This window comes from Euleptes europaea, chromosome 18 (genome assembly GCF_029931775.1).
Source record: "Euleptes europaea isolate rEulEur1 chromosome 18, rEulEur1.hap1, whole genome shotgun sequence".
Lineage (NCBI taxonomy): Eukaryota > Metazoa > Chordata > Lepidosauria > Squamata > Sphaerodactylidae > Euleptes > Euleptes europaea.
Window position 1 is genome coordinate 11,632,099 of NC_079329.1, and position 20,216 is coordinate 11,652,314.

The 20,216-nt window shown below is 46.8% G+C and overlaps 2 protein-coding genes across 2 annotated transcripts; both read left to right on the top strand.

The window, feature by feature from the left end:
* Positions 1-1,339: 1,339 nt before the first annotated feature.
* FAM83E (family with sequence similarity 83 member E) lies at positions 1,340-19,837 on the top strand. The gene is made up of 5 exons (XM_056863064.1): positions 1,340-1,798; positions 2,778-2,945; positions 3,433-3,557; positions 13,780-14,392; positions 19,598-19,837. The coding sequence occupies exons 1-5, from the start codon at positions 1,340-1,342 to the stop codon at positions 19,835-19,837; spliced, it is 1,605 nt and encodes a 534-aa protein (XP_056719042.1).
* SPACA4 (sperm acrosome associated 4) lies at positions 7,021-7,398 on the top strand. Its single transcript, XM_056863558.1, has one exon. It carries the CDS (start codon positions 7,021-7,023, stop codon positions 7,396-7,398), a length of 378 nt encoding a protein of 125 aa, XP_056719536.1.
* Positions 19,838-20,216: the final 379 nt, after the last annotated feature.

The window sequence follows — 20,216 nt, forward strand, 5'->3', positions numbered from 1 at the left end:
AAAGTGCCCAAAAGTGAAGAACAGAAGAGGAGAAAAAGACTGGTGAAAATATTGGAGGAAAAAACACCACTCTGATTACATGCCATTATATATTACCTGAGTATGATATATATATTACCTGGAAAAACAACATCATCTTTTCCTGGCTTTGGCACTACTATGTAGGCTCAACTCTGACAGGACCAGGGGAATTTTCCTAACATCCACTGCCCTCCCCAGCTTTCTTTTTCTCACCCGTGCTCTGCCCTACCCTATTTTGATTTTAGCCTACTAAAGCACTCCCTCAATCTGGACATCCTCCCTTCCCCCAGCCAATCTAGTCCTCTCTAATCTTATTTCCTATAGAAGATTCCAGAGTTCAGTCATATACAAGGATAAATGGCCCTGGTAGAGACATGCCCTAGTGAATTTGCATCAGGAAGAAAAGCTCCAAACAGAAGAAAACTGGAGGGTGTGACTTTCTAGCAGATTTTTAGAAGACAACAGTTCTTGGATACATTTTAGACTCTGATAAGGTTAATGTTAAGAGTAACAGGCAATCGGCTCTGTGCCTGTCAACTTTAGCATTGGTAGGGCTAAGGAAATCTACTATTTCAAGCACGTCTCTTTCAAGCAGACAGGATACAGATGAACTTGGGTATAGATTCTGTGCATAGGATTAGAGAGGTGTTTTGAAAATCAAATTAGTACGTAGATTATGGGATGACTCACCGGCTCTGATTTATGAATGAGATTTTGGGTCTCTAAGGCCTCTTTCAGCATAGATAAAAACAAACCTCCTGTATGATTCTTATAATCTCAATTTAGGATTAGGAAACAGACTATAACCAATTAGGAAGCAGAGATGACTCTGTTGGGGTCCTCAGAACGAGGGAGGAACCCACGCACTGTACCCCATCTATGTATTAGAAACCAATCAGGAGCTTCAATTATCCATAAAAGGAAGTGGTTTTGGAAGAGGATCTGAGGCGGATGATGAAGATCTGAGTTCACCTGAATACAGCAAGGGTTATACTTAAGGGCTAGGTATAAAGTGAAGTAGCAAGCCAACTGATAACTGTGCCACATCCTTGGAGTCGAAGTACAAGGTTAGGAAAGGGGGATAGAGTGAGATAGATATATAGTAAAGCACTTGTTTCCACCAATCTACATTGGATTTTAGGGATGTTTTTTAGGTTTAGGGAAAGTTTTTCAGGTTTAAGGAAGTAACGTTGCTGTGAGCAAGGCAGAATTCCTTCTGTAGCCCTGGCTGCAAAACAAAAAGGTAGGAAAAGCCTCCCGCAATTACAGAGGTGTAGTCGTGGGGTCAGTATAATTCTATGCCCCATTCCCAAAGGACATGGCCGGCTCCCAGGTCCGCTGCCTGGAAAGCGAAGAACCTTATGCCAAAGTAACCGAATCGAATCCTGAATTTTATTACTGTGAGGGCCAACGGCTGGCCCTCGAAGCCCTGTTTGCTAAGGGAAAGGCGGCGTTTAACGAATGCCTCTCCCAGGAAAAGCTGCGTCCCTTCCTGTCAGACGCAGAGCAGCAAGAACTGAAGGAGGCCACGACCGCAGAAGACTCACAGGTTCCTCCGCCGGGCGGAGCAGGGAGGAACAACCGTGGGGACCAAGGTTCGAGTCTCAGCTATTGGCCTGGACGATCAGATGAGCCCACCCCAGACCTGGAGCTGGGATGGCCGGAGGACGGGGCCTGGAAAGGGATTTCCCGGGCAGAGGTCTACACCCATCCCCCAGGCGACGGAGCGCCGCACATCAAGGAGGTGGTGCGCAGATGTCTCCAGCAAGCTAACAAGGTATGGAGGAGGGTATGTGTAGGTTTATAAAAAACAAAAGTGAAACAGAATGTTCCTAGCCTTATGAGCAGTAGGGCTGCCAGGTCCTTCTTTGCCACTGGCGGGAGGTTTCTGGGGTGGAGCCTGAGGAGGGTGGGGCTTGAGGAGGGGAGGGGCTTCGATGCCATAGAGTCCAATTGCCAAAGCGGCCATTTTCTCCAGGGGAACTGATCTCTATCAGCTGGAGATCAGTTGTAATAGCTGGAGATCTCTAGCTAGTACCTGGAGGTTGGCAACCCTAATGAGCAGGAAGATATGAAACTAAAGGTAGAGATTTAGTGAAGAGGGCAAGATGTATGCATCCCCAGTGTTGGGAAATATGTGGATAATTTCCAACAAAACTCTCTCTTTCAAATCGCCCCTCTTCCAGGAGAATTTTCTGTCTAAGGGAGAAGAGTGGAGATTTGGGGTATTTTTGCTATTATTTATTATACAGGTTGAGCAGGTATGGTGCAGAAACAACAACGTAGGCCATCTGAGACTCATAGCAAACTTATGGCTTTGTCCCATTCTCCCTGCCCCCAGTCCAGATCCTAAACTGCTCAAGCTTTTCTGCTGCTCTCAGAGTAAGCCTGGGCAGGCCAATTTCACCCCATTGTGGTTTGTAGTCCCGATGTTTGGAACAACAAATTTCCCATTCAGGTGGCACAGTCTCCCCCCTCCCACCACCAAAGAAAAGACAGCACAGCTCAGGGGAGGGTCAGCACCCTCGCTTACCCAGAAAGCAACTGAAAGGTCAGTGAACCAAAGCCAAACAAATTTGCTCAGCCAGTACACAAGATGCAGATCGGGTAAATGTGTGCATACACTCACTGGGTTTGCATAATTCCCCTGGCTGGATGTGGCTCTTCTGTTTGCTGATGTTTATCTCATGCTAAGGGCACGAATCCAGATCGTTTGCCTACATCTGCCCACACAAACCAAACTGTGCATTCTTCAGGTAATCGCCATAGTCATGGATGTTTTCACGGACCCCGACATCCTCTCGGATCTGTACGATGCTGCAGTCAGGCGCCGAGTCCCTGTTTACGTCATACTCAGCAGACGGCATCTCGACGCCTTCCTCGCAATGGCTGAGAAAATGTGCCTCAATGTCCGCTACACGGAGGTGAATTTGTGGGGAGTGGGACTTCCATTCTGAGCAGATGCCCCTGCACTGGAGGAAACTATAGCTCAGCCCTGGGTGAATTCAGTCAACCCTCACCTGGGTAGTTTCCCCATTACTGCTGCACCTATTGATGTAGTGCAGTGATAACAGGGCTTCCGCATGGCAGGTTTCACTGCCCCGGTCTCTCAGCAGCTGCCACCCCTTGCCCCAGGCTATCAGGGCTATTCCGGTATTTAAAAAAAAAGTAAATGAATATTATGTTGGTATAATGTTTGAAAGAAGTTAGTCGAATTCTCTGGATTCCCAGTGTTCGTTTTATGTGACTTTAAATGTTCCTAGCCCCTTTTGTTCTGGAGATGTGCCTTTCCCCCCATATAGGCGTTTTTAAAAAAGCAAAAAAGAGAGCCAGTGTGGTGTAGTGGTTAGGAGTGGTGGACTCCATTCTGGAGAACCGGGTTTGATTCTGCATCCTTCACCCCCTTTCTAGAAGCTGAGAGTCCGAGTCCTCCAGGGCTGCGTCTTCCAAAGCAGACACCAGAAGCAGGTTACGGGGTCGTTGAAGGAGAAATTTGTACTGGCTGATGGAGAAGTAGCCATCACTGGCAGCTACAGGTAAGGGCAGCTCTTGCCTGCTCCAATTGGGACAACAGGCACAGAGGCAGGGCCGGCTTCAGAAGGCAGCAAGAGCAGGCATTTGCCAGGGTCTAATCTTGTACCTTTGATTGAAATGCCTGTGTTATCGTATTAATTCCCAATGACAATAACACAGTAGGAGGTTGAAAGTTTAAAGCAGTTGTTTATTGGACCCAATATACATACCGGGTGAAAACTGCCCAGAGCGCAGGACAATTCACACACTTGAACAAAGGATTGCAAGAACCTTTATCACTTCTGGTCAGGGGCATTACAATTGCGTCGATTCAATGCACATTGGGTGTCTACTCCAATATCTCATTAGAATAGCCTATAGATATTGCCCGAGGCTGTCTCTAAGCAAGCACTTGGTCTTGTGATCCACATTCCTAACAGTGAAGGTAAGACACTGTTTTTATCTACTGGGGAAAGCCCGTACCAGGCAAGTATGTAATCTGTTGGCTTCTTATAGTTGTGGATGCCAACGTTCCCAAAGCTTCCATGTGTGTGCAGAATATATATGTGCCTGATGCTATGCTCTATACCTGAGCATAGCACCTTATAAAGCTATGAGGGTACATACATGTGAAAGAATATATATGTTTTCCCATAAATGAAGTTTATAGGCACTTCATGATCTGCAAGAACCAGCAGGCAATGCGGAACTGCTGTCAGGCAAATGGTTGTTAAAGGCATGCGGCTAAAAAGCCACTTGAAAAGTCAGCATGCCTACAGCCAATGCTCCAATAATACCACCATTCTCACTTTGTGCACACATAGGTCAGAGCTGGAAGGGGACATTCTTGGATTGCATGTCCTGTCCTTGCTTAAAGGTACCCAGTGGGTAAGCCTTGGCCAATGCCCCTCTAGAACTGGCCTGGAGGGTTGCAGGCCTCCCCTCCATTTTCGTCGTGGTGTAAATGCATCACATGGCATATCCATGCTATGGGACTCCATTCCTGATCTCTCTGTCCTCATTCTATAATTACAAGCAGCTAAACTGTTACCAGAGGGAAGGCGGCATGATATAGCCCAATCTCATTGGATCTTGGAAGCTAAGCAGGGTCGGTGCTTGGTTGGGAGGCCACCAAGGAAGGTTCTACAGAGGAAGGCAGTGGCAAACCACCTCTGCACAAGTTGATTTATGGGAACATAACATGGAAACCAGAATCCTGCCTAATAGGCCTATTACCACAAGAAATGGAGAAATCAGATAAGACGATCTGTCACTATAGCTTTGTTGCTGCAAGAATAATAATGGCTAAAACCTGGAAGGGAGAAACTAGGCTCCTTTTAAAGGATTGGAGAGATAAAGTATTATATTTTGTACAAATGGCCAAATTAACTAATAGTCTACATGAAAATGATGCAGAAGAGTTTAAAAGAGATTGGCTTAAGGCCTTTGTACACTGGGCTAACACGACAAAGATTGATTTTACGAAGATTGTGAAAGAGTTGTAAATAAAATATTGTAATAAAGAGAAACCAAATATATAGTGGATGATATAAAGTTAAGAGGTATTTCTCCGGAAGTCACAATGGGGGGGGGGGCACATATCACAGGGGAGGGAAGGGGACTTTTTTACTTTTAATTGTTTAATTTCTTTCTGTAATTTCTTTTTGTTGTTAAAAATTGTTTTCTTTTTCTGTCAATAAAAATCCTATTAAAAAAAAAGCAAACCATCTCTGCTTCTCACTTGCCCTGAAAGCCTTCTTGGGGGATGCCATGGCCATTTATGCATGGCTCTTTCCTCATAGTCAACCCACCGACTATTTCGGGGCTTTGCTTTGATTATGCTTGCATTTTCCGACCATCAGAGGTTGCCTTGTTCTCCCCGCATGTTTCTGTGTGTTTTCCCTGCATTTTCTGGATGCTGGCTCAGTGGTAGAGCCTCTGCTCGGCATGCAGAAGGTCCCAGGTTCAATCCCTGGCATCTCCAGTTAAAGGGAATAGGCAAGTAAGTGATGTGATAAACCCCTGCCTGAGACCCTGGAGAGCAGCTGCTGGTCTGAGTAGACAATACTGACTTTGACGGACCGAGGGTCTGGTTCAGTATAAGGCAGCTTTCATGTGTCCATGTCTTTTTTTACATAGGTAAGTAGCCAGCTCAAGGTTGACTCAGCCTTCCATACTTCCGAGGTTGGTAAAATGAGGACCCAGCTTGCTGGGGGTAAAGGGAAGATGACTGGGGAAGGCACTGGCAAACAGCCCCGTAAGCAAAGTCTGCCTAGTAAACGTCGGGATGTGACGTCACCTCATGGGTCAGGAATGCTTGCACAGGGGACCTTTACCTTCCCCCCCCCCTGAACCCAATATGTTACCTAATTTCCCTCAGTACCTAGTGGCCCTAGTATCTTGCTTCCAACCACAAATCTTTAAAAATCTATTTCTTTGTATGACATCACCATGTTTTTTTTTTTTATTTCTTCTGTGACATCAGCAAGGTGATGTCAAGGACCTCAAGAGACTTAAACTGGAAGTACTGAATGGAATCCACCTTTGGCACTCATTGTGATGACATTGTTCAGGTCACATCAAATTCCACTGGGCTGCTGCTAGAGGATCATTGTATCCCTGAAGTGGGTGATCGTTGCAAGACGGAAGGGTGCTCGTCAGGGCAACACACTTTCTTCTGAAACCACTGGGACAAAAGAGCCCAAATCCAAGAGTTTGGACCTGGTTTTGGAACGCCGTGTACTGAATCGACCAGGTTTTATCACTCCAGTCTGGAGATACTGAAGCAAAAGGAACACGGTTCATGCTGGCTTTCTGGGTAGTCCATGCAGATCAATCAAATATTTCCACTTGAAGTCCAGCTAGTTTGGAAGACGTCTCAGCTGTGAATCCAACAGCTAGGTCCCATGTTTCTGGAACTGGAAGGCCTAAAATTGGCACTGTAATTTGCTTCTGGAAAAGCTACTCCTTGAGAAGCAGAGATTAAGTGGATGTTCTGGCTCGCTTCCAGCATCTAGCATCCTCAATCTGGTTGAAGTTCCTATAGATTTGGGGGAAGTTAATGACATATAAGAAAGTGGATTTTGTGACTAAGGAAACCGGTTAAATTGCTACAACCAGGTTCTGCAAACACAGAGAGTTACGGGTAATCTAAATCCCCCAGTTACGAGCATTCTTTGGAGGACCAAGAAGTTTAGATCCAAGGTACTAAATAGAAAAGTTCTGAAGTTAAGGAAATCTGTGGCCACCAATTGAGAACAATCTGTGATAAGGAACCCAAGAAGATCCATTTTGAAAAGCAAAACCGACCATTTGTGCCTGAAGTCTCAGAAGCCACAAAACAGTCAAATACATAGAAGGTCTGTGGAAGTCTCAGCTGGGAAAGAGGGGTTTAAGGTTGTCCCAACCCCCTACATTTCCACAACACTAAACTGTAAAATCCAAGAGAAGAAGCCAGGCGCCGTTCCATCTCATCTTAACCGAGCGATGAAACATCCCGTCTTCATCGGCGTCTTCTGCCTTCTGACTGGCCTGCTGCCCCCCGTCTTGTCTAAGGAATGCTACTTCTGCGAAATCACCTCCTCGAAAAAGTGTCCCAGCACCAAAATGGTTTGCGGAGATGACGAAGATTGCTTCGACGGCCAAGGGGCTGCCACAGGCGTGTCGCTGATCAGAAACAAAGGCTGCACTCGTTCCATCAACTGCGGCAAGGAGCAGCCCGTCTCCTATATGGGGGTCACCTACAGCCTGGTCACCAATTGCTGCCAAGGGGACATGTGCAACACAGGCCAGGCTCTGACAGCCCCCTCCCTCTTCTTCCAGCTTCTCTCTGCGGGTGTGCTTCTGCTGGGGGTTTTTTTCTGAGCCTCAATCAATAAAGGCCTAACCTCCTTTTCTAAAAAGCGAAAATCCTTGTGTCTATGGTGTGATCGTATGTTCCAGAAGCAGCTGTCCCTAGGCGCCGAGCGAAGAACAATTACACGTCTCGGCTCTCTCGGATGAATTATTAACCAAAAAAAAAAAAAAAACCCTGCCGCAACACTTTTTAAAGATTCTTCCCACCTCTCCAAAAAGACACGCACACACACCAAAACACAAACAACTCCCCAGGAGTTTTAATTCGCAGAATGATTCGTCCAGAACACGTAGGACCCATGTTTACGGCTGGGCCTCTGTGTCCATTAAGACATCACAGTTTGTTCCCTGCGGCGGCTACAGCAGATTGCTGTGTGGAACAATGCCACCTCTGCTGTCTCCCAAGTTCGGGCACAATTTCTCCTCAGTGCTTTGCCGAGGCAGTGATTCATACAGACCCCAGTCATTCCAGATCTCTGCTCCACAGTGTTTTCGCCGCAGGTCTCTCCTCCACCCTCCCAGCTGCGTAGTTACTGTGTTCCGGGCTCAGAGCAGGTCTTTGTGCCTCTTGGCGTGATGTCTGAATTTGGCAAGGGTCCGACTGAATTTTATGCCGTTCGTTGGGTGAGGAAGGTCCCCTGCTTTTTAAAAACGACGGCCATTTTTGCATGGTAATTAGTTGCGCGTTCCAGGCTGAAGTGCCTCGCATATTTTTTTGAATTTTTTCACACTGAACCCTCATTTTGAAAGTAACTGCAAAGCTGGCGCATACCTGCTTCGCGTTACTTAAGAGCCTCTGTAACGTGGCCTTTTGTGTTGGTTCCGCCATAGCCGAGAAGAATCCCCTGAAGGAACCGTGCAAAACAATAGCGGCGTGTTAGCTATGCTTGTGCTAATGGCGATGCAAACAGGAACAAAAGAGCAGGCGAGGGGGGGTGGAATTTCTCCTTTTGCGTCGAGACCACGAATAGGCATTTTTAAAGTCGCATTTTAAAAAAGAGCTGTGAGCGAGCATCAAAATTGACCATGCATAAATGGCCTATGAGATTTTGGAGCAGAGAGAGGCCTCAAGAGATACATCCGTGTGTATCTGATAATCATTTTGCCAGTAGATAGCTATGAGGTTGAGGGTCGTATGGGCATCAGACCAGATTTTGGAGAAGGTTTTTTTCTTCTTCAGACAGGTGAGCACAAGAAACATTTGATTCTTTAGCAGGACTTGGCGCTTGAGACAAATAAACCTTTAACCTAAATCAAGCACCCCTCCCGCAAACAATCTTCTAATTGAATGTACTTAAAGGAAATCATCTGCAACTTGACAGCGCTTTCCACCACCACAAAGGAAATCGTAACCAAGCAAAAGGATTCCACTTAGCCTGCATAATCATTCAAGCCAGTATTGACACGTTCATAGATTTCATTCATCAGATTTCCCTCCACAAGCTTATGAATGTCCTCTGCTGGAACAAAATTTCCCTCCAGCCTACATAAAATATATCCGAACAACTTTTACATGCTAAAATGGCAAAATAGGCATTAAAATATTACTGGTGCAACCACCACTATTACACAACCAACCTAATTTGCTCACCAAGTATACCTTAGTCCCTTTCTAGTACACGTTACTGTTGAGGTGAACAGGCTAGCCCGAAGTTGCCAGACCTTGGAAGCTAAGCAGGGTTGACCCTGGTTAGTACTTGGATGGGAGACCACCAAGGAAGTCCATGGTTGCTATGGAGAGACAGGCAATAGCAAACCACCTCGGTTTGTCCCTTACCTTGAGAAGCCTATGGGGTTGCCATAAATTGGGCTGTGACTTGATGGCACTTCCCTCCTCCTCAATGCTGTTGGAAATTTCACCACCACCAACCCGCTTCCCCACAGCATTGTGATGCATTCTTGCGCCTCCGCGTTTCCCCCAGCTTTTCTCCGAACTTTCCCAAACCTGCTTTGCTGCAACGTTTTGGGAAAGATTGCAGTCTGGGTGGATTCTGTGGGGGCAGGAAGGGTCAGATTTCCCCAGATCCGCCTTTTGAAGTCTGTTTTGTATCCACCACCATCTAACCTTAAAAACAACAACAACCATTGCTTCACTTTGAAAAGCATAGTAGAGCAAAATGCCTGTATGGAAGCAACTTAAGGCTGATTTTCATATGCAGGGGTGGGGTGGGGGAGCAACCCCTGCTGCAGAAGTAGGAGTAAGGTGGCAGTGAAGAGGGAATTCCCCTGTCCCACCCCTTCTTCCCTGCAGAAGCACAGATGTAATTAGAGATGGGTCGAGCCCCCCCTCCTTGAAGCCTGGCAACTAGGGTTGCCAACCTTCAGGTGGAGGCCGGAGATCTCCCGCTATTACAACTGATCTCCTGGTGACCGAGATCAGTTCCCCTGGAGAAAATGGCCGCTTTGACAATTGGACTCTATGGCATTGAGGTCCCTCCCTTCTCCAAACCCCGGCCTCCTCAGGACCCACCCGCAAAATCGCCAGTTCTTTCCCAGCCTGGAGATGGCAACCGTTGTGGCTGGAGATCAGTTGTACTAGCAGGAGATCTCCAGCTACTACCTGGAGGTTGGCAACCCTAGTATCAAAGGAGGTTGTCCTTTGATCCAATTTAAAGGAAGACTTGAGGACTAGTGAGGAACCCCACTGTGTGTGTGTGTAAAGTGCCGTCAAGTCGCAGCCGACTTATGGCGACCCCTTTTTGGGGTTTTCATGGCAAGAGACTAACAGAGGTGTTTGCCAGTGCCTTCCTCTGCACAGCAACCCTGGACTTCCTTGGTGGTCTCCCATCCAAATACTAACCAGGGCTGACCTTGCTTAGCATCCGAGATCTGACGAGATCGGGCTGTACCATGCTGCCTTCCCTCCTTAGGAACCCCACTAGTCATGCTCAAAATGAGCACAATGTTGAGTAGAGGCTCCCCCAAAAGTGGGGCATGCTGTGTTCCATGGGGGGGACCCCATGCGGAAGCCACAGTTCCATGTCTGTATTTCAAGATGGCTGCTGACTTTGAACTTTTCCGTCTTGTCTCCTCGCCAACTACCACCATTTTTTGTTCTTGAGCATCCAGCATGATGAAGATTTCCGAGTTAACTGTGAAAGCTCGTTCGAGGCAATTTGCTTAGCTCACCTAAATATATATATATATTACGCAGCTGCTGTTGCCTGGCAGCCTTTCATGAAGAGGGAAAAGCACTGCTGGATTGGGGAGCTTGAGAGGGGGGAAACAAGAGGCGGGGTGGGAAAAGGCTTCAGGTCTTCCCCACCCCAAAATGCCCCAGTAGCTTTCCTGCAGGGCTTTGCATTTGAAACTCCACAGGTGGAGGGGGGACAGGGGAGAGGGTTGGGGGGGAATTGTGAGAGTGGGAATACTTAAGCCCTTCCTGCCTGCCACACCTCAACCACCCCTATAGGGATGCCAGCTCCCGGTTGGGAAATACCTGGAGATTTTGGGGGCGGAGCCTGAGGAGTGCAGGGTTTGGGTAGGGGAGGGACTTCAATGCCATAGAGTCCAATGGCAAAAGCGGCTATTTTCTCCAGGGGAACTGATCTCTATCGGTTGGAGATCAAATGTAATAGCGGGAGATCGCCAGCCATCACCTGGAGGTTAGCAAATCCCCAAAATAGCAGAAAAATAAAGCATCAATGACATGCAATTGGATATCTTCAGTTAGACATATGTATTTTCCAATAATTCTATACTTATTGTTAGTTCAAATATTCTCTAATTCTTGTATTCTCATATATGTTGTTGAATCACAAGCATATCAAAATTACAATCACAAAGTCTTTCGCGAGTATCTTGGCCAACTTGCGTCTAGGAGACGTGGAGATAGTCACAGTAGCAATAAATCTCTAGCAGTATAGATGATTCTCTCTTCTTGTTACTGTTCTGTTGAACAGAACTTGGAGGTTGGCAACCCTACTCCTCTAATGGCTTTTCCTCTTCATAAGCAGGTGTTTGGTCTCAGGGCCAAACTACATGTTTTGGGTTTTTAAAGAGTAGAGTCCAGGTTCCCTGGGCCCAACTCAGGTTCTGTGATTCCTAGTTTTATATTTTAAAAATGTGATTAAGCTGCTTTGAGAACCTTAAGTGACTTGAGAGCAGAACAGAGAAACGTTTAAAATAAATCTCTTTAAAATGAACAAACTGAACTGCTACTTGCTTGTTTCCCAAGAAACGTCCCTTGTTTTAAAGAGAAAATCCCCGTTCCGTTCCTTCTAACAAAATGGGCCAATGCCAAGGAAAATTTCCCTTGATCTACAGCTAGTAGAAAATTCCCCTCGATCTATGGTAGGTTTTTTTGGGGCGGAGCCTGATGAGGGTGGGGGGAGGGGAGGAACTTCAATGCCATAGAGTCTAATTGCCAAAGTGGCCATTTTCTCCAGGGGAACTGAACTTTATTGGCTGGAGATCAGTTGTAAAAGCAGGAGATCTCCAGCCACCACCTGGAGGTTTGAATAAAAAACAAACAGCGTTAATGGCTAAACAAATGACCTGCTTATTAAGTCAATTTGTTAACTGATTATTTCAAAATTATTCTTACTATGAAAAAAGATAGATGCAACATATAATGACATGTAGTGCCTCTGTTGTTATTAAATCCTATAAGCATAACCAAATAAACATAACATTGTAACTAGCGAGATACCTCGAACGTACAAGTCATGTAATCTATAACATCAAATACAAGATTCAAATACAAGGGTTATACCACAAGATGCCACATATAATTCTGACCATATGAGACCCAGTGTCAAAAGTATCCCGAACATGGTCAGAATTATATGTGGCATCTTGTGGTATAACCCTTGTATTTCAAAAGGGAAAGCGCACCAGGATTTGAAGTAGCATTAAAAAAAAAAAAAACACTGCACAAGAAAACACCCTTTAGAGAAACATTGTGAATAGGTGGGAAAGGGTTCAAGTTACAGCACTCAAGAAAAGTGCAAAGTCCCATTTGCGGAGACAGATTAACAATGGGATGGATAAGCAATGGCTAGGAACGGTTGCTTTAGTTAATCCTCTTTCTCTCCACCTGTCTTCTTGCTAGGTATCTCATTTAATTTTCAGTGTTGGGTGCCATATAGCAAAGCCCGCGCGTTGTAATGGCTTGAGTACAAGGTAGGGTTGCCAACCTCCAGGTTGTAGCTGGAGCTCTCCTGCTATTACAACTCATCTCCAGCCGATAGAGATCAGTTCACCTGGAGAAAATGGCCGCTTTGGCCATTGGACTCTATGGCGTTGAAGGCCCTCCCCTCCCCAAACCCCACCCTCCTTGGGCTGCGCCCCAAAAAACTCCCGCCAGTTGCAAAGAGGGACCTGGCAACCCTAGTACTAGGTCTGGATGTGGGAAACCCCCCTGAAGTGAAACCCACTTGGATTCAAGCCCCACCTACCTCACAAGGTGTCTGTTGTGGGAGGGGGATTGTAAGCCGGTTTGATTCTTCCTTAAGTGGTAGAGAAAGTCAACAAATAAAAACCAACTCTTCTTCTTCATAATCTAAATCTGAAAGCATTGTTATGGGTGCTTCTAACATCTTCCAGTCCCATCATAATTGTGTTCACTTGGACAGAGATTATTTATTGGTTTTATTTTAACATCACCGTATCTCCAAGGACCTCAGGACATCATGGATGGTCCTTCTCCCTTTTATCCTCACAACAGCCCTATGAGGTCGGTTGGGCTACGAGAATAGTAACTGGTCCAAGCGAGCTTCATGGCTGCTTGGGATTTGAACTTGGAATGATGGCTTGCCCCCATAGTAGGTGGTTATAAACAAATGTGGAACAAATGCAAAGTCTGTCTGACCCAGTCAGGCAAGAATTACGGTTTCCTCAGTCCTTCACATTTCCAGGTGGTTGCATGGGGCATGTTAAAATAATTACCATGCGAGGGCCCCTCCTGTGGGGAAAGTAAAGTTGGCTGAGCTCTCAAGCAGCCGTGTTCCCTTCCATTCCCCCAATGACTTGTTCATTTCCTGGCAGAATAGAAGAATGAGCCACTACCTGTCAAACCAATGCAAATAGGGTAGTGGGGAGTCATTACCTCTCTTCCAAGGACCTTTGGGAACTATAATTCTGGGGGCTGAGTGGGGAATTCTCATCATCCTAAACTGTAATACCAGCAATCCTTTAGGATGAGCCATAACAGTTAAAGTAATATAAAACTAATAATGTTGCCCTTCCCAGGGAAGATGAAAGGCCGGCAGTATCCCTGGTGAACGGGGGCTTGCATTTTTCAGAATCTTTTGATCCTCCACTTTCACTTTTTGGATTTCCTTTTTAGAAAAACAATTTTCATGCTCAGGCAAAAAAAGATGAGTTCTGTTGTTAAAAAAACCCCACAAACCAAAGATCCACCGTTGAAGTCTTCTCTCTTCTCCGCAGCTTCACGTGGACCGATGCCCGGTTGAATCGCCACCTCGTCACTCGGCTTACAGGGGAGGTGACAGAAGCGTTTGATCGGGAATTCCGGACCTTGTATGCTGCTTCCTGTCCCTTGCCAGGCCTAGAGGTACCCCCGCGGCCCCAAGTGGCTCATGTGCCTCCGCTACCTATGGCGAACGGGCCAGAAACGGCTCCGTACGTCAGTGTCCTGGACGGGGTACAACTGTCCTCCAACCGCATTGCCGAGAGGCGCTCCGTGGCCCCGCACCCCGTGGCCAAGAGTCGCGCCGGTGAGTGGGAACTGGTATTAGCCTCACCTGCGACTGCGGAGGAACCTGTGCTACCTCCTCCAGTGCCCGAGGCCTCCATCCGGAACCGTTTAGGAGCGTGGCGGGGCGTGGACTTGTCGGGGAGAGCCCCGCAGGGGTCCCAAGAACGGCACAGCGCTCTCAGTGATATCTTCCGGAATGTACAGCGGACCCGGCTCTCGGTAGCCAAGACCACAGGGGCCCGGGCTAGCAAGTCACTATGGGACCTCAGCCGTTTCAGCCAACTCTCTGGATCCAGCACGGGATTTGGGCATAATGGGATGGATGCAGCCGAAGAAGCAAAGGTAAGCGACCTTCCCAACCGTGTGAGGTCCAGTTCATCTGGGAATTCCCCCGTGCCCAGTTTCCCGTCATCCCCACAAGACTTCCTACCTTCACAAAGAGCCCCAGTAGGGTTGCCAACCTCCATGTACTGGCTGGGGATCTTCTGCTATTACAACTGATCTCCAGCCGAATAGAGATCAGTTTACCTGGAGAAAATGGCCGCTTTGGCAATTGGACTCCATGGCAGTTCAGTCCCTCCCCTCCCCAAACCCCGCAGTCCTCACGCTCCACCCCAAAAACCTCCCGCCGATGACGAAGAGGGACCTGGCAACCCTAAGCCTCAGACTTGTGACTCCTGTCACACATGGACCAGGGTGACCTGGGTTTAGGGTTGCCAACCTCCAGGTGGCTGCTAGAGATCTTCTGCTATTACAACTGATCTCCAGCCGAATAGAGATCAGTTTACCTGGAGAAAATGGCAGCTTTGGCAATTGGACTCTTTGGAATTGAAGTCCCTCCCCTCCCCACCCTCCTCAGCCTCCGCCCCAAAAACCTCCCGCCAGTGGCGAAGAGGGACATGGCAACACTATGGGTGGGGGGCTTCATAACTCTACCCCACCTGCTTTCTTCTCTACAATAATCCCTTCCCACTGGCTTTCCCCCTAGCTGCATTTTGAGATTCAATCAATCAATCTATCATTCCTTTATTGGCATAAAAAGGCACAATACAAAAGGAGCATTTTGAGATTGGAAATAAGCTGAATCAAGAAGAAAAGCTGTTGTGTGTGTGTGTTGGGGGGGAGAATCAGGAGACGTGACCCCCCCCCCATCCATAGAACTGTTCCCCTGCAAATTCCTTGCCCGCAGTTCGGTTACCTGGCGAACACATTTTTGCCAAGGTAACGTCTGGTTCTGCACTCATCATTTTCACTCAGAACTGCCATACAGAACTCCTCCCTGGAATTACAGTCAGCATGGAAGAAAAGTGCATGTAATGATTTCCAGAAAGAAATCTGACTCTCTCCTCCTCCCCAACCCCCAATATTTCTTCTCATAAGACACAACCCATTTTCAACCAATTCCCCTTGTTTTGCAGCTTAAACTCTGACTCCCCTGGGAATTGAAATCCCTCTATTAGTTTAGGTTTCCATAGGAACTAAAATTTCAATATTGTTCTAATCCTGGCTTGAAGAGGTGGTCAAATTTTGCTTTTCCATAAACCTAGGCTCGGTGATTTTTGCCTTCCTTTAAATTCTGGTCACGGAGACCCAAACAATATTTTGCTCATTAATTCTGGTTGCTTTTAGAAGAGAAAAAAACCCTCCATAAATTCCAGATGTTATAGGAAACAGCACCGAGAGTTCCCTTGCACATACTCCAGCTGCTACGAAGACCAAATTCCTATCTGTGCCAACTTTGAGATCTCAGAAATTCTGATTATTGTGGGGGGAAATATGCATTTTCCCATAAGCTCCAGTGATTACAAGAACCAACATTTTTTGTTTTCCCATCATCCTCAATTACAGTTAGGGTTGCCAACCTCCAGGTACTAGCTGGAGATCTCCAAAAAACCTCACGCCAGTGGCAAAGGGGGACCTGGCAACCCTAAAACAGTAGGAATGAAGCTTCTGTCTGAATTCAAACAGCAAACTAGGGTTGGAAATTCTAAAAAAAAATTGTTCACTTTTATTCCCCTGTGTAAAACTATTTTCATGTAGGCGGTGCATCCCTGAGGTTACACTTTATGACATACACCATTGATTTAATTCTTACATTGATATCTTAATTTCTAAACTACAGGTTTATGGCGTAGTAAAAGAGATTATCGCTTCCCCAAGGCTATCTTGTAAGCCTACAGCTGCGAGAAAATAGAAAAATACTTAGCATTTATATAAAGCTTTCAGTTGTTCAAAGCACAACCTATGCATCGGTTTGGACACTGTGGTAAATCTGTGTGCATATTCCTCATTCCCCACCCCTTCCTGTTGAAACCAGAAATTAACTGGGAACATGGAACAACATGAATGGGTTGGGGAGTAGGGTTGCCAACCTCCAGCTACTAGCTGGAGATCTCCTGCTATTACAACTGATAGAGATCAGTTCACCTGGAGAAAATGGCCATTTTGGCAATTGGACTCTATGGCATTGAAGTCCCTCCCCAAACCCCACCCTCTTCAGGCTCCGCCCCCAAAAACCTCCCGCTGGTTGCCAAGAGGGACCTGGCAACCCTATTGGGGAGATCTACAGCAGGATTAGGGAGATCAGTGGAAAATGTCCCTCAGTGGAGATTTACCATGTGATCACACCTATCATCCTGTTGTAATATTTACAACAATCCTGTAAAGTAAGCCAGTATTATCCTCATATTGCAGGTGGGGTGGTGAGACTGAGAAAAAGCAGCATGTAAGGCTAGCTAGTATTGGACTGCCAACCTAGAGGTGGGGCCTGTAGGTCTCCCAGTTGAATGAGATCAGCTCCCCTGCTAGGGTTGCCAGCTCCAGGTTGGGAAATACCTGCAGGTTTTGGGGGCAGAGCCTGAGGAGGGCGGGGTTTGGTCTGCAGTATTAAAGTTAGATTCAAGTCCAGTAGCACAAGACCAACAAGATTTTCACGGTATAAGCTCATACCCTGAAAATCTTGTCAGTCTCTACATAAGAAGCCAAGCTGCATCAGACCCAGGCCCATCAAGTCCAGCAGCCTGTGCACACAGCGGCCAACCAGGTGCCTCCAGGAAGCCCACAAACAAGACGACTGCAGCAGCACCATCCTGCCTGTGTTCCACAGCACCTAGTATAATAGGCATGCTCCTCTGATCCTGGAGAGAATAGGTATGCATCACGACTAGTATTCATTTTGACTAGTAGCCATGGATCGCCCTCTTCTCCATGAACATTCCAGGTTGGCAGCCATTGCCACATCCTGGGGCAGGGAGTTCCACAATTTAACTTGGCAGTTGTGTGAAGAACTACTTCCTTTTCTCAGTATTGAATCTCTCACCCTCCAGCTTCAGCAGATGACACCACATTCTGGTATTATATGAGAGAGAGAGAGAGAGAGAGAGAGAGGGGGGGGGGCTTCTCCCTGTCCACTCTCTCCACACCATGCATAATTTTATAGACCTCTATCCTATCTCCCCTTAACTGCCTTCTTTCTAAGCTAAACAGCCCTAAGCGTCTTAACCGCCCCTCATAGGGCAGGTGCTCAAGCCCCCTGATCATTTTGGTTGCTCTTTCTCTAAGGTGCTATTGGACCCAAATCTAACCAGTCTGGAGTTTCCTAACAAACTGGGCTGTCAGAACCCTCAGTCCTTTCCCTTCTCTGGCTCCCACCTTGGGCCAACAGGTGTAAACCATCACCTTAGGTCAATATTGATAAAGGCAACACCCACGTCGGGCAGGGAGAATTTGGTCACCAGGAGCGAGGCTGCTTCCTTTCCTTATCTTCTGGAGTTGCTCACTCATTTCCCCCCCCCCCCTTTAGCACCTGTATGGCAGGTACTTAGTCAACAGCCAGGGCTTTGCCTCTCACTGTTCCTTTGTGGCAGCTGTTAAAGGCACAGAAGCCCTGCCAGAAAGAAGAGAAAGCAAACGGCCAGCCTGCTCAGGGGCTGATCCTCTAATCCCGTTCTCTGCATTTCACATTCCTTTGCTCCTCCCACATCCTCGACCCTGCTGCTCCCTCTCCTTTCAACCACCAATTTACTCTCTTCTCCTGCGTCTATTGCGCCTAGTCGTGCCTGTAGAGAATCTGCAGAGAATGCAGAGTCCATAAACGTTAGAACTTGGCTTCAAACGCAGAAGCTCAGAGCCGGCGCTTGAGTGCTAAAGAGAGAGGGGCTGGGTGGAAGAACTCTTGAAAGCCAAACATGCTGACGCAGAAGTGCTAGTCCTGAAATCCGGCTGTGTAGATGTATGCAATGGTCCAAAATTAGGGTTGCCAGGTTCCTCTTTGCCATCTGCGGGAGGTTTTTGGGGTGGAGCCTGAGGAGGGTGGGGTTTGGGGAGGGACTTCAAGGCCATAGAGTCCAATTGCCAAAGCGGCCGTTTTCTTCAGGTGAACTGATCTCTATCGGCTGGAGATCAGTCGTAATAGCAGGAGATCTTCTGCTATTACCTGGAGGTTGGCAACCCTATCAAAAATGCCCTTTACATGTGCTCCGAGCCCCCTTAAATCCTGTTCCAGAGCTTCCAAAATAGGGTTTAGAGAAGGCAGCCCCAGGCTCAGCAATTGCTATGGGCCAAGGAGAATCTAACACTTCCAATTTATATTTATATACAAGCCCCTTGCCTTGATGGTTACGGACAGCTTGAAAGCACATGGCTGTTTCTGCTCCAATTTAATGTAGTTTAGATTGGTGGGGTTAATCAAATACAAATGGTCCCCAACCCTTTTATCTTTCTACTACTCTTCCAAAGGCCCCTTTCAGATTACCAGTCTAAACCGGATGTTATCTGTTGTGGGCCCAATTCCGAGTAAAGAGATACAGGGATGGGCATTTCATACAGCTGGTTTCAATCTGTTAATGAGCCATCTATGAAGCGTTCTGGCCATTTCAAGCAGCGCCACCCTTCCCTGCCGCCTTTTTCCTGGTGTGTTCTTTTTCAGCTTTAAAAAAAATGTTCTAAGATTAGTGCTATAGCACCATAGCAACCCAATGCATCCGAATGGTGGTGATATATTAGTGCTATAGCACTGATCTTAGGACATTTTTGAAAAAGACGGAAAAATAACACACTGCAAAAAAAACAGGCGGGGTGGGGGTGAGTGGTCCTTTTGGAAGTGTGCCAGACATTTTAAACAGCACACTGCGGCGATTCAGAAGCACAAGGAAGAACTGAAAATGGGAGAAAGCTGTTTTTATTTAAAAAAAAAAACTGCTGAGGCCTGGGATGCCAATGGGACATAAGCAGCTTTGTCTAAAAAGGTAACCAAAAAAATCTGTTAGCAGTCAGGAGCCAAAACGGTTGACACAAAAAACTCCGCTAGCAACCAGCTGCTCAAACAGATTATAAGGGCAGTTTGAAAGGGACCAAAGTCTCTTTTAAGTACCAACCTGCAACCTTTAATCCTCTTTCTCAGTCTCCGCTGCTCTCAACAATGAGGACTAGAAACATTTGTTTAATTTAAAAAACCGCTTGAGTGTTTTTAAGCGTTTCCAAGTTGCAGGGCTGATATTACATAGTTGCATGTAACGATTCCACATCTGTGTTGTTACCTTCCCACAGAAATGGGGTTACCAGGACACTCCGGCCAGGGAGCTGATGAAACAGCGAGTTGTCGGCCACACTCCAGATGAGCCATGGCTGCCTGTCTACCTGGCACCTGGGCGCATGACACCTTCCCCTGGCTACTCAGGTCTAGGAAGACTACAAGGACAGCTATATCGTACAACTGCCCATCCAGGTATACCCCGGGTTTGGGGGCACTCAGGAAAGCCACATCATGGGCATCAGTACCGGTTCTGAAATCCCTCTATCAGTCTCGAGGCAGAAAATCTATCAGGAGGCTAACCTGGAACACAAACGGTAAAATTTGCCCCAAGAACAATGGCTTATGGAAAGAAGAATTAAAGACACATGTCAGGATTATAATTTGGTGTTGCTGGTTTATAACGGCATATGCTGGGAGGCGTTTGCTGCCCCGGGAATGGTGCTAACGACTGGAGGATGATATTTGGGATTGTTACCACTTGATACTGGGGAAAGAACTTGTTCTAAAGTGATTCTGTGTTAAGCAGCAAGGGGAACAGAACAACGTCCCACTAGGGCATCTACACCGGAGTGTGACTGGTTTATACTAGGATGAACTGGAAACAAGCAGTAAACATGGAAACTTGCACATTTT